At 35.7% G+C, this 13,942-nt stretch overlaps 1 protein-coding gene across 1 annotated transcript in view; it reads left to right on the forward strand.

The window, feature by feature from the left end:
- Window positions 1-12,965, forward strand: part of CWC22 (CWC22 spliceosome associated protein homolog) — a 53,998-nt gene extending 41,033 nt beyond the window's left edge. The window contains exons 15-20 of the mRNA XM_079782582.1: window positions 2,643-2,720; window positions 3,567-3,719; window positions 5,112-5,239; window positions 8,089-8,190; window positions 8,281-8,501; window positions 11,232-12,965. Coding sequence (XP_079638708.1) covers window positions 2,643-2,720; window positions 3,567-3,719; window positions 5,112-5,239; window positions 8,089-8,190; window positions 8,281-8,501; window positions 11,232-11,818 — 1,269 coding nt within the window. The 3' untranslated portion in view covers window positions 11,819-12,965. The remainder of the gene's footprint in view (window positions 1-2,642; window positions 2,721-3,566; window positions 3,720-5,111; window positions 5,240-8,088; window positions 8,191-8,280; window positions 8,502-11,231) is intronic.
- The last annotated feature ends 977 nt before the right edge of the window (window positions 12,966-13,942 follow it).

Consider the following 13,942-nt stretch of genomic DNA (forward strand, 5'->3'; position numbering starts at 1 on the left):
CCGAGCCCAAGACCACCGCCCGGGGCCAAGCCCTGACCCTAAAAAGAAGGCAGAAGGTGGTGGCCACAGCCAAGGCCTGGGTCCCCGGTGCTGGCAGAAAACTGGTGCAGGCAGACAGGTGAATAAAGGTCTATTGCACGAATCTTCGTGCAAACGGGCTGCTAGTATATTAATAATAGTGTACCTATTCATACTCTAGATTCACTTGATTGTTGTCATTGGAAGGAAATAAATTTGTGAATTAACCTTTAAAATTATACTTGAAACTGAAATTACTGTATGATCTTGTCACATTATTTGAGGATATAATTAAGTCATTATAAATGTTATTAATATTAATCCTGAGGATAAAATTAGGACTAACCACAACATATTTTGATAACATTTGGATGAATGTCTTAGTGCATCTATTTTTAGGCACTCAAAGACTCTCCTAAAACTGCTATAATATTTAATTAAAATGTTAAAATATTTAATTATTATAAGCCACAGGGAATAACTCTTGTAATTGCATTTAGTCTAGGGGAGAAAGTAATTTGTTTTATAACTAGTGCTGGCTTTATTAGCAATGCTATCAGCATATTACCATATTACAGTGTTTACAACCCGATTAACTCTTGTTATTGTAAAATACAATGTTGGTAGAAAAGCTGAAAATGCCTTTTAATATATAAAATTAACATACTAAGGCAGAAGTCAGAAAAACATCTTTCAGTTTTTAGTACTATTATAAATTTTGACAAAGTACATCTTTTCAAAACTTATATATTTATAAAAATTTAATTGAGGTAACTTGTGACTAATCTTTTAAAAAATAATAATCTGGCAGTATAAAGATATCTAAAATACCCTGTGTTGTGAAGTGAGGCCTTTGAGTAGCTTGTTTTATTTATAGATTATCAACTTCTAGAACAGAGCTCTCCCAAAGAACTTTGTGCAGTGGTGAAAATATTCGTATTCTCCTGTGTCCAGTGAGCAGCCGCTACTCACAAATGGCTTTTGAGAACTTTAAGTGTGGCTAGTGTGACCAAGGAACTAAAATGTTAACTTTATGTAAAATCAAATAATTAAAACTTCAATAGCTGCATGTGGCTGCAGGCTACCCTCCTGGACAGCACATTCTAGAGTGCATTCTGTGCTTCTCCGGGGTCCCCTTCCTCTCCCTTGCACATAAACATATGTAGTAAGTACATATCGACCTAATTTTTAAAGTGTTTACAATATCTACTTAGGTTGCAGCTCATGCTATTAAATATGACAAAATGTCAAAATTGCTCATTAAAAATATAGATAAGTAAAAGTAAAAATGAACTGAAAAGGTTATACATTATATTTTATAAGCTTGCTTTCTGTTTATAGAAAGTAAATATATTGCAGTTACTGTGTTTGAAAAGTATAATTTTAAACTTTCCAATGAGAAGTGTTTTGTAGAAAAAAATGAGTCAGTTCTATAGCAGTAGTCAGAAAATGAATTCATGCTTTTTTTTTATTTTGTCTCCATTGATTTGTCCATGTTGCCTGAGTGTCTTCATCTATAAAATTGCTATAATCAATACATATTTCATTAGGATTATTTCAGGAATTAATAAATAATATTAATTATAAATAATTTAGAATGATATTTCCTGATCCTGGATTTATTCTTGGATTTATTAGCTTAATGGAATTTTCACAGAGGAGTTTTCAAGGCATATAAATAGCTGATTGAACAATATATTATTCCAGCAGTTATGAAATGATTCCATCTATTTGTATAGATTAAGCTGTAGATAGATCTGTATGTATAACATTTATTTTGAGGCTAGAAAATTCAGCCATAGAGATCTTTTTATTTGTTCTTTTAAATGTATTTTTTTTATCAACCAGTGTGTCATTTAAGTAAATATTGAAACTTTTGCCTATTTACGCTTCTATAAAGAAAGACTCATAATGTTCTACCTTTTCCATACTAAACTAAATATATTTCCTATTAATGGAATTTAAAACTTTGAAAGGTGTATAGCTTAATTGTTAGATGTATTAGTGAGATGTCATATATTGGTGACCTATAGCTAAAAGAATTCTGTATGGAATCTTTTTAGAATACAGTTTATTCAATATTTTTTTTGATATGTCTGTTTCATATACATACTAGGTTCTCTTAAAAAATATAATTTTTATTTCAGAGAGGAAGGGAGGAGAGAGAGGTAGAAACATCAATGATGAGAGAGAATCATTGATTGGCTGCCTCCTGCATGCCCCCCACTGGGGATTGAGCTCCCAACCTGGGCATGTGCCCTGCCTGGGAATCATACCGTGACCTCCTGGTTCATAGGTCAACACTCAACCACTGAGCCACGCCAGCAGGACACATACTAAGTTCTGTTAAAGTGATTCACACTTATATAAATTTAGAATTTTATAAGCAGTCTAATTAGCATGAATGATATATGGAAACTGTCTGCCAGAATGAAGGCTTTAAAAAAACTACTCTTAGCATAGATTAATGTTTTTTTTGTCTTAATCGCTAAAATTCACAAAGTCTTAGAATTTTGTGTTAAAATTTTACTTAAAATTTAGCTGTCTCTGTTATATTGATAAGTTATCATACAACATGAATTCATTGTGTTTTGAATCATTATTGTTATTTGTTTTCCAAATAGAAAGAACTCTGCAATATGATACTTGATTGCTGTGCTCAACAAAGAACATATGAGAAATTTTTCGGCTTATTAGCTGGGGTGAGTTCTAACTTTCTTTTTCTTATTGGAATTTAATGGAATCACTAAGGCTATTCTTAAAACAACAGTGTCTTAAGGGAAAGGAGAGTGGAGATAGGTGGAGGTGGGCAAAGGAGGGGAAAATGGAGAAGGAAAGAGACTTTGCTTAGTGCGATGAGCACATAGTGCACTGTGCGAATGATGTTTTATTGAATTGTACACCTGAAACCTGTATGGTTTTATGATCCAGTGTCACCCCAATACATTTAATTAAAAAAAGAATATTGTGAATTAAAGTGTCTGCTTTATGGTCAGATCTAATATAACATGTCTTTGCTGAAAGTATATTGGTCTTCCCTTCTTCAGGTTTTTTACTCTCTGCACCCAGCCTCTCCCCTTTCATTTTTGTAATCCTTTACCATTGCATATCACTCTTCCTTTGAACTTTTGGAAATTCTACATGCTTTATAAAAATTTCCCAAAGAGGACAATTAAATGCTGTCTTTTCAAAGTCTGAAAGCAGCTTCTGAAGTCAGATGCATGTTTATAGGCAGAACAAATAAAACATGAGCTAAAATAATTTTTTAACCCAAACTCTATCTACAGAGAAATATAGATATTTGTATCGTATACAAATGTATGTGTCTATGATTTGTATAATTTTGTATAATTTGTACAGTTATGCTGTGTATAATTTTGTAGCATATAATTCCCAGATAGATAAATATAATATATATTAACTTCTTGTTTGAGCATCTCATCATATAGCACAAAAAGATGTACAAAGTATTTATTTTTGATTCAGTAAATTTAGAAGGATTTAATATGCTCATAATGGTATTGATTCTCATTTTTTTTAATTAATAGCGATTTTGCATGCTAAAAAAAGAGTACATGGAATCCTTTGAAAGTATATTCAAAGAACAGTATGATACCATCCATCGCTTGGAAACAAACAAGTTAAGAAATGTTGCTAAGATGTTTGCTCATCTTCTATACACTGATTCACTTCCATGGAGTGTAAGTAGATGGGGCTCAGTGTTTTTACTTCCTTCCTAATCTCCTGTTATTCTCAAATGTGTATTAAGTATAATATAGCCATACTTTTCCTATGTAGGGAATGTACTTTAAAATGAAATGTGTAGCAAACTTTTATTATAATTGCTATCTTTGAGATTATGTTCATATAACACGGAATAAAAAAGCTAAGTGCATAAATATATGAATGTAACCATTCTGGATGATATTAAAAGTTCAGATATATCGGTGCTTTTTAATAGGGATAGCTGTATCTTCATGGAAATGATTATAGATTTTTATCTTTGTACACATACATGTGTACACACTGCTGTTAATATGCACCCAGGTTTGGTAGTAATGCATTGCTGAGTTACTGCTTGTTTCCTGAGGGACATGAGAGAAATGTTTGTCCTAATAAGACATGTTCTTTTTAGCAGACAATGAATTTAGGTAAGCGTTAGGGAGGAGTTCTTATAATCATAGTTAGAACCAGGAAAGATATCTTAATGAGACAATGTACACTTGATTACAATTTGAAATCATCCATTAAGCTGGCATTTATTGTATAACTGCTGTTCATTCAGCCAGCAATAGAAAGAAATTGCATCCTGGAGGAAAGAAAGGAGAGGATCACATTATTGACTACCAGAATCTAATGGAAGAATGAAGCAATAATATTGAGCTTATAAACATTGGGTAGATTTTTGTAATATTTTAAATACTAAGTATATCTAGCTACATTAATAGGCATTTTATAAGCTAACGTAGGAGCCAAATCGTAATTTTTTTAAACTTATTTTTCCCCTCTGAGAAAATGAAATTAAAATCTTACAATTGAAGCACCAGGGCTCCTAGAACACATAACTCAACAAACTGGAGGTTGCTTTTATTTTTGTTTGTTGTAAAACATCTCTTCATGAGCTTCAGTTTTTAAGCCTCAGTCTTACTATTCCGGATAAGCTATCACTCTTCCTGCGTTTATCTTTGTCACATATTACATGTGCTGTACAAAACTATAGCCTAACACTCAATGGCATTTTGCCTCAAAACCTCATGTACACACATTTTGATGAGGCTTAGGAGCTAGTAATCTCTGCTGCACCATTATACACTCAAGACAATATATTCCTGTTGTAAAAAGCACAGACTCAAGAAAGAGAATGAACTCTATTTTTGTAGCTTTTTAACATTCTAAAAATTAGCACAGAGAAGTTGTCTTAATCTTTGCCAAGAAATCGTACATATCCCCACTAGAGAAGATGATTCAGAGATAATTCTGATTGAAGATGAGACTAAATCCATCATTTTAAGAGAAATTTTGAGTATGAATATTGGTCACTTTGTCTTAATCTTTTGAACAAAATTAAATTGTCTTTTTCATTTAATTTTCAGGTTCTTGAATGTATAAAGCTGAGTGAAGAAACTACTACATCCTCCAGTAGGATTTTTGTTAAAATATTTTTCCAAGAACTGTGTGAATACATGGGTCTTCCTAAACTTAATGCAAGATTAAAGGATGAGTAAGTTTATCATTAAGCACTTTTTTTTTAAATATATTTTATTGATTTTTTACAGAGAGGAAGAGAGAGGGATAGAGAGTTAGAAACATCGATGAGAGAGAAACATCGATCAGCTGCCTCTTGCACACCCCCTACTGGGGATGTGCCCGCAACCAAGGTACATGCCCTTGACCGGAATCGAACCCGGGACCTTTGAGTCCGCAGGCCAACGCTCTATCCACTGAGCCAAACCGGTTTCGGCCATTAAGCACTTTTTATTCTTACTGTCCTCCAGGGTTTTCCTTCACTTCAGTGACATGTCAACCCTGGGTTGGTAAAGCAAGAGTTATGCCCCTAGAACTTACATCATTAGTTACCACTCTGAATCTCATGTTGTGTGGCCAAGGACAACATGCAGTTTTTAGTTCAACAGAGAAAACACAGAATTAATGCCGCTTTTAATTTAGTTAAAACCCAGAAAATTACTTTTGTACACTCATTGGAGTTCTTTAGTGATGAGTATTTAGAGTTTTTACCCTAATTTTTGAGCCTTAGAACGATACCTTTTTTATTATCATCAACAATTGTGAATATATACAGATGAATATGTAATGTATCATTACACTGCACTAGGGTCTGGTCCCAGGACTATTATGTAATCTCTATTCCAGCTTCATCTGCTATTTGTTCAGGTTGCCCATTGCTGCTCACATTGGCTTCTCCATTTGCACTCCTGAAATCAGCCTTTCAGTTCTCTAGTGACTGCTTGCCAAGTCAAGTCATCTTCCTCAGTCCTCATGTCCCTTCACTTCTCAGCCTCACTTACAGAGTTGACCACGTGCTTACTGTGGCTCCTCATTTTCTTCCCATTCTACCTTACTCCTCTCAGTCTCTCTTATCCTCAGCCTGCCTCTCCATTGTACACCACAGGTCTGTCCTGGTTCTGCATGCTCTCTGTTATTCCATCCATTTTCTGGGCTTTGTATACTCATTTCTTGGTCCCTGCCTCCTTTCCGGCTCACCTCATGAAGCTCACTGCAGTGTGCTGTGCTCCAGCCACACCAGCATTACCCAGAGAGTAAAGCAGGTCTGGCTCATTCATGCCTCGTTACCTCCATTTCCAGAGCTGGGAATTCCTCCCTTTTTCTGTCGAGCAAACTCTCAATCATTCTTATTTGTCACCTTTTTCTATGAAACAGTTTTTCCTGACCCTGTTGGTTAGTCATTCACTATGGTACTCAAAACCACATGTGCAAAACAACATTATATTGTTAATATTTTCTGTTTGTTCCCCTTCCTAGAAATAATAAGGATGTGTTATTAATAAGTCATTGAGTAAACATGATTTCTCTTTTTTGTTTATACTTTTTCCCTTCTCCCGGTGCCTTGCACAGTTCTGTATAAGTATGTGTATGTATGTATGTATGTATGTATGTATGTATGTATGTGCATATATATATATATATATATATATATATATATATACACACACACACACACACACACACACACACACACACACACATACACACACACTAGAGGCCCGGTGCACCAAATTCGTGCACGGGGTGTGTGTCCCTCAGCCCAGTCTGCACCCTCTCCAGTCTGGGACCCCTCGAGGGATGTTCAACTGCCCATTTAGGCCCAATCCCAGTAGGATTGGGCCTAAACGGGCAGTCGGACATTCCTCTCACAATCCAGGACTGCAGGTTCCCAACTGCTTGTCTGCCTGCCTTCCTGATTGCCCCTAACTGCCCTCCCCTGCAGGCCTGATCACCCCTAACTGCCCTCCCCTGCAGGCCTGGTCCCCCACAACTGCTCTCCCCTGCAGGCCTGGGTCCCCCCCAACTGCCTCCTGCAGGCCTGGTCGCCCCCAACTTCCCTCCTCTGCCAGCCTGGTCACCCCTAACTGCCCTCCCCTTCAGGCTTGATTGCCCCCAACTGCCCTCCCCTGCTGGCCATCTTGTGACGGCCATCTTGTGTCCACATGGGGGCAGCCATCTTGTGTGTTGGAGTGACGGTCAATTTGCATATCACTCCTTTATTAGATAGGATAGAGGCCTGGTGCACGGGTGGGCGTCAGCTGGTTTGCCCTGAAGGGTGTCCTGGATGAGGGTGGGGGTTCCCTTGGGGTGTGGGGCGGCCTGGGCGAGGGGCCTGTGGTGGTTTGCAGGCCGGCCACGCCTCCCAGCGACCCAAGCAGAGGCCTGGTATCTGGGATTTATTTATCTTCTATAATTGAAACTTTGTGGCCTTGAGCGGAGGCCTGGGCTGGCCAGGGTTTGAAGGAAGCTTGGCTTCCTCCATTGCCGGGAAACCCAAGCCTCCTGCTCACTCCGTGGCCATAGCCATCTTGGTTGGGTTAATTTACATACTCGCTCCTGATTGGCTGGTGGGCGTGGCTTGTGGGTGTGGCAGATGTATGGTCAATTTGCATGTTACTCTTTTATTAGATAGGATATATATATATATATATATATATATATATATATGAGGAGAATTTTTTTACTGTTCTGTATATACATTCACATATATACATGTACATATGAACATAGATATATGTTTGTATGTTACATATATCTACTTTGTGTGTGGGTGTATATATGAAAAAGTTTTTTTAAACCTTTGTTGTATAATTATAGAAAATTAAGTTTAGTAAATTAATGACTGGCCTTACACATTTCATTAGCTATCATGTAGCCTAACCTAATAAATTATATAAATCATTTACTTGGTTGTATTTTATTTACTAATTTAATACGTAGAAACTCTGAAAAGTGACTGTATGAGAATTTTGCTTTTAAGTAAAGAATTTTATCTTTCAGCAATCTGTTCTTTTTTTGTTCATTTTCTTTTCTTTTCTTTTTTAGAACCCTACAGCCATTCTTTGAAGGGTTATTACCCCGAGATAATCCCAGAAACACTCGTTTTGCCATCAATTTTTTTACTTCTATAGGTCTTGGAGGTTTAACGTAAGGATTATTTTTAGAATTTTATTTTCAATTACAAAATTATCTCATAATTTCCTTCTAAGCAAAATCTAACATTATATTTTTAATTAGGGATGAATTGCGTGAGCATCTCAAAAATACACCAAAGGTCATTGTGGCACAGAAACCAGAAATTGAGCCAAATAATTCCTCCCCCTCCTCTTCCTCTTCCGCGTCCTCCTCGGCAGAGTCCGACTCCTCTGCTTCTGGTTCGGACAGCAGTGACAGCAGTTCAGAGTCTTCCAGCGAAGACAGCGATTCCTCATCCTCCAGCAGTCAGAGCTCTGCCTCAGGTATTGAAACTCATCATCCATCGTGCTCTTTTCTAACAAGTATATTGCTGGTGAAGTTTATGATGAGAGAAGTAAATAATTTCATTTTATTCTTATTTTAGAGTTCAGTTTTTTAAAAGCCACAATTAATATAAATGATCATCAACCATTGTTGCAGGCTATAGTAAATTTTAACATTTACAATGCTCAGATTACCTTTTGGAAGCCTTTTCATAGAAATGAAGGTATTTCATCGGTAAATATTTATTTGAATGGTGACTGAAATACCATTCATAATGTCTAATGTAGTTGACAGGAGCCTTCCTGATGTTTATGTTTCAAGAAATTTTAATTTTTTTAGTAGTGACACTTTATGGTAGTTATTGACATGTATCACACATTTAGTGCGTATCTCATAAGTGTACAGCTATATAAAGAGAATGTGCGTTTTGGGCTAGAATACCATAGAAATCATGTGCTCTTAGTGCATCTCAATGAGGGATTTATAATATTGGTGTATCTTTTGGTGACATTAACTTTGATGACTTGGTTAAGGTGTTATCTGCTGAATTTCTTTTCTGGAAAGATTTTTCTCTGTAAATTTGATTTTGCAGAGAGATAATTTGATGCTATGCAAATCTCTAACTTTCACTCTCCAGTTTTAGCATCCATCTTTGGATCTTGTCTGGAACACTTAATACTGTGGTGTTTACCAAATGATGCTTTTTCTGTTTGTCTCTTTTCTACATTTAGTAGTTGAATTTCTTCTGTAAGAAAGAGTTGTTCCTTTCCCCCATTTACTTAATAATTTTACACTATATTTTATCACTGTGGACTCATGGATGTTTATTGTTTTTTGTGGGTTAAAATCCAATACTTTATTTTATTTGCTGTTAAAATAATTTCAGCTTTGGCAATTAGAAGTTCCTTCAAGTTGATTCCTGTGTTCCTTGGACATACCCCTATCCCTTTTCTTAAGGACACTGCCTTCCTTTATTATAGCATCTCAAGTTCAAGATCTTTACCTCCTTTAAGCAGAGATTTTAAATTTATACCCAGCATTTCTAGATGTTCTTCAACTGGTCTACAGCCTTCTCCATTCTACTTGGAACTGAAAGTGCTATAGTAAAGGATTTTTTCAAATGTGCTGTTTTCTGAAAAGTTCTGTGTTATTTTTGCAGGTTCAGCTCTGCTTTCTTCTCTAATAGTATTTTCATCTCTATTTCAGAGAGGGAGCACTTTTCCCCTATAGCCTTAGAAGGTTGGAAGCTTGGTCTTTTTATTCTCATTTCCTAGCTTGTTACACTGCAAAGTATTTTACATATTACATGGCAGCCAGAATTTTGGGACTCGGTGTTTTATATTATTAGAGCAAAATTCCATTTGCTCACAGGAAGTTTTCTTGAATTGAAATATGCAAACATTGTTCATTTAACATTCACCTCTTTTAATTCTAAAGAATTTGTTATTTCATGATATCTGTTTTGAGAACAGATGATAACACAGCATGAATTTCTGCAATAAGGAAGCTTGCTGATTCAAAATTAATTTGCCTCATCATACAGTTTCAGTAGAGAGCTTCCAGTTTTATTAATAAAATATTCAATAGCATAAAAGCAATATGAACTGCCCCCAAATTGGAAAATTGTAAAGCAGACACCAGAGAGAGAAGAGATTGCACATTATTATATGGCACAGGTTTTAATGTCAACAAAGCAGTGAGAGCAGTGTCGAGTAGGGTCAGAGGGACATGATTTCGCACAGAGCCAGATGGTTTCTGCTTGGGTAGCTGCAGCTCAGCTGAGTTGTTTGATAGGCACCAGAGAAACAAATCCTTGGTGGCAAACTGACTAACTGTCAAGGGTCGGCATTTGGCCGAGTAAATACAGGTTGGTACAGAGATTTAGGTGGAGTAGGATGAGGGTAGGTGATCTCCTACCCTGTTTTCTTCTTTCTGTACACATATGAATGCAACAGAAATTTTGGTCATCTCAGCATCTTTGATTTATGTACCCAAACTAAGTAACACAGATAAAGCAGTTAAATTTGTTTTATAGCTTAAAATGGTAAGTTATCTTATTGTAATTATTTAACATTTATATTTGTGATTACATCAGTAATATAAGTTGTTCAAGGCCTTTTTCGAAATCAAGCCATAGTGGCTCATATGAAGCCTGGGATGTATAGCTTACCCTGGCTCCTCCTACTGGTACAGCTGGTGTTTCTCTAATAGTACTGGAGAGCAAAACTTGTTTTTATAGGAATAAGTTTTTATTTGAAATGCATATGTTCATGATGTTAGGCAAACCCAGTCATCCCTCTCCCTCTCACCTTTAGGAAGTGATGTTGCTGGTGTGTGTGATCATTAGTATTTTGATTATGTACCAGATCTGACATATTTTGTATCAATAATGCACATGGACTAGAATTTCTGTTTTTGAATAAAAATTTTAAGTGGAAATACATTATTTTAGTTACTTCATAAAAGATTTTACAACATTTGCTGTAAAGTTCCTGTTCACTATTTTGAGTCTAATGATCAAAACAGTACGTTGGTAACTAATGCTGACATATTGTATACTCTCAGATATTTTGTGAAATGTTCTGTCATTAGGCGTTTCATTCAATAAATTTAGCTTTGCATCCAGTTTATCTGAATTAATAAACCTACATTATAGTAATGAATGTGATTGTTAAATCATGAAATAAGATTAAAGTTAAAACTAACTATATTTCATTTTACATGTGCAGCTAAAGCTATAAGAAAGAAGGGACAAGGGAACACCAGAAGCAAAGAAGTAGATAAATTGATCAGGAAACAACAAATAAATGATAGGAAGCAAGAAGAAAGAAGATCAGAGCAAAGGCACCAAGAAACAAGGACTGAAAGAGAAAGGAGATCAGAAAAACTCAGAGATAAAAATTCAAGGGACCCAAATTGGAGAGATCCTATAACAAAATACACTTCAGACAGAGGTGTTCCTTCTGAACGAAATAGTTACAGTAGAGTCATGAATGATAGAGACCAAGAAATGCATCTAGATTTGGAAAATGAGTATGGTGATCTGAAAAAGAGGAGAGGAGAGAGAAGAAATTCTTTTTCTGAAAATGAGCATAGATACCGAAATAAGGACAGTGAAAAATTTAGAAGAAAAGACAGATCAAAGTCAAGAGAAAAGAGTAGAAAACATTCAGACTCTAGAAGCGATGAAGATAGGTATCAGAATGGTGCTGAGAGGCGATGGGAAAAATCTAGCAGATACTCTGAACAATCCAGAGAATCAAAGAAAAATCAGGACCGGCGGAGAGAAAAGTCTCCAACAAAGCAAAAAAAGTAATTCTACAAAATTACAGAAACTGAACATGCCTTATATTCAGTTGAAACAAATTATTTTTTACATTGATTATCGAACTTTATAGAGAATTGTACAAAGTACTGGTTTGTATTGTACATTTTAAAAATGTTTTCATTTTAATATGGTTTATATAATTGATACATCTCAAGGCTCTCCACATAAAGTTATTGGAAAAGTTTCACCAGAGAGGGATGTATTTCTGGCATATATTTTGTTAATAAAATGATTAAATACTTATTGAATCAGTGATTTTTTTCATTGACAGATTTTTTTCTGATAATATTTCCAGTTGTCATAGAACTGTTATAATTTTTACTGACCAAAATATATAAACCATTTCAGTTTAACATTTTTGCATTGTTAATGAGATGCTATGAATCTTCTTGAGGAGTCTCCTTTTTTTTTATTAAATAGAGGACTTATTTCAAGTTTTATATTGTATCTTGAACAAAAGAGGTATATATAATTTTTTTTGCACGAAGTGTTTTGCTAAAGTTAGGTCTATATTGGTCTTTAGACAAATACATGGCTATATTATTTATAATTAGGACTTCTCGCATTGATAACAGCTCTTTCTGGACTGCTAAATTAATGTTTACTTGAAATTCTTTGTCACTAGTGCTTTTTCTCAGCCTTGAAGTTATATCACTGTTGGTGAATTACGGTTTTTAATTTTTAATCTGCATTAATATATCATTGGAAAACAAAGTCATAAGAAATGTGAACAGCCTAATTGTGAAATAATTACAAGTTTTTATTTAATTACAAGAATTTTAAGTTTCCATCATTATTCACCATTTATTATGTGACCATATTATTTATTACTTTTGGAATAAAATATTGCCTCTGAAATTTTAGATTCGTTGACAGACATTTAACCCTACTTACTAAGTAGATGACTTGTGATTGTTCCCTTTAAAAGTTTATAAAATCCATTTTAGCCCATGTCTGGGTTCAAAAATAGTGGGGCCATCATCTTAATGTTTGTCTTTCAGGCATACTCTGATTCAAAATGTTTTCAATTTTTGTTGTTTAAAAGCTTGAGTATAAGGAAAAATAAAGTCCATGTAAATGAAGAAATATCCTCTCCTCCTCCAATCCTTTTGCCCCCCTATTCTACTTATTTGGATCTTTTTGCACCTCATTGTTTTATTTACTTGTAACAAAAGTAGTTAGCGAGACACCTAACTACCTTCAAGCAGAAGCATTTCAGTGTGACTCCTATCGGCACAGTGAAGGGAGGTAGGGTGCAGAACTGGACCATCTGCCTTCCTGCCGTGTTCCTGCAGCATTGAATACGATGTGTTCGTGTGCACGGCCTGCCAGTCAGGCAGAATTGCACCTGAATCCTTCTAATATGGAGACAACAAATATGTTGCCTATATTCCCAAGTTTTTACTTTTTAAGATTAGCATTTCTAAAAGATAGGCTGAGTTCTAGATATTTTGCATACATTCCTCATCATTTTTCAGTTTCTGGGCTTCCTTGCCTTTAAAGTTTCTCTGTCTACTACATTCCTAGCCACCTGCTCCCATGGTCCTCCCTTTTACGGTGACTTCACCGTCTGTACCACCTCTGAAATCTCTCCTGTAAGCGCCACATTCTTGACTTTAATACTTTGTGCCATTTTCATCTTGACTCAAGTATTTTTTTCCTAATTCGTGACTGCCTCGTACTTTTATGCTTTCATGCATCAACATCTTTAGAACCCAGATGCTTTCCCCCCACCCCTAATCCTCGCTTTTTCCAAGGTAGTCAGATACTCTGATCTTTCAAATTCTCTCATTCTGTTTATTCCACTGAATGTTTCTTCAGCCAAGTCAACTTTCACGCCAATGATGATATAGAAGATAGGCCAGGGTGACCTCTGGGAAACCTGTTTGCTTAACATACACATCTTAATAGACACACCTCCAAACCCTTCCTGAAACACTGCCAAGTGGTTTTCCTGGCTCTCCTTGTCCTGCTCCTTGCGTCCCCTCAGCCTTGGATATGTGCTCTGCAACTTTCGTTTATACCCACCCACCTGTTTCTTTTTAAATCTTAAACACCTTTGAATGCATTGCCTATCTCCAGTCAGAACATACATTTCTTTTATATATTTTA

This window comes from Cnephaeus nilssonii (genome assembly GCF_951640355.1).
Source record: "Cnephaeus nilssonii genome assembly, chromosome: 10".
NCBI classification, from domain to species: Eukaryota; Metazoa; Chordata; class Mammalia; order Chiroptera; family Vespertilionidae; genus Cnephaeus; species Cnephaeus nilssonii.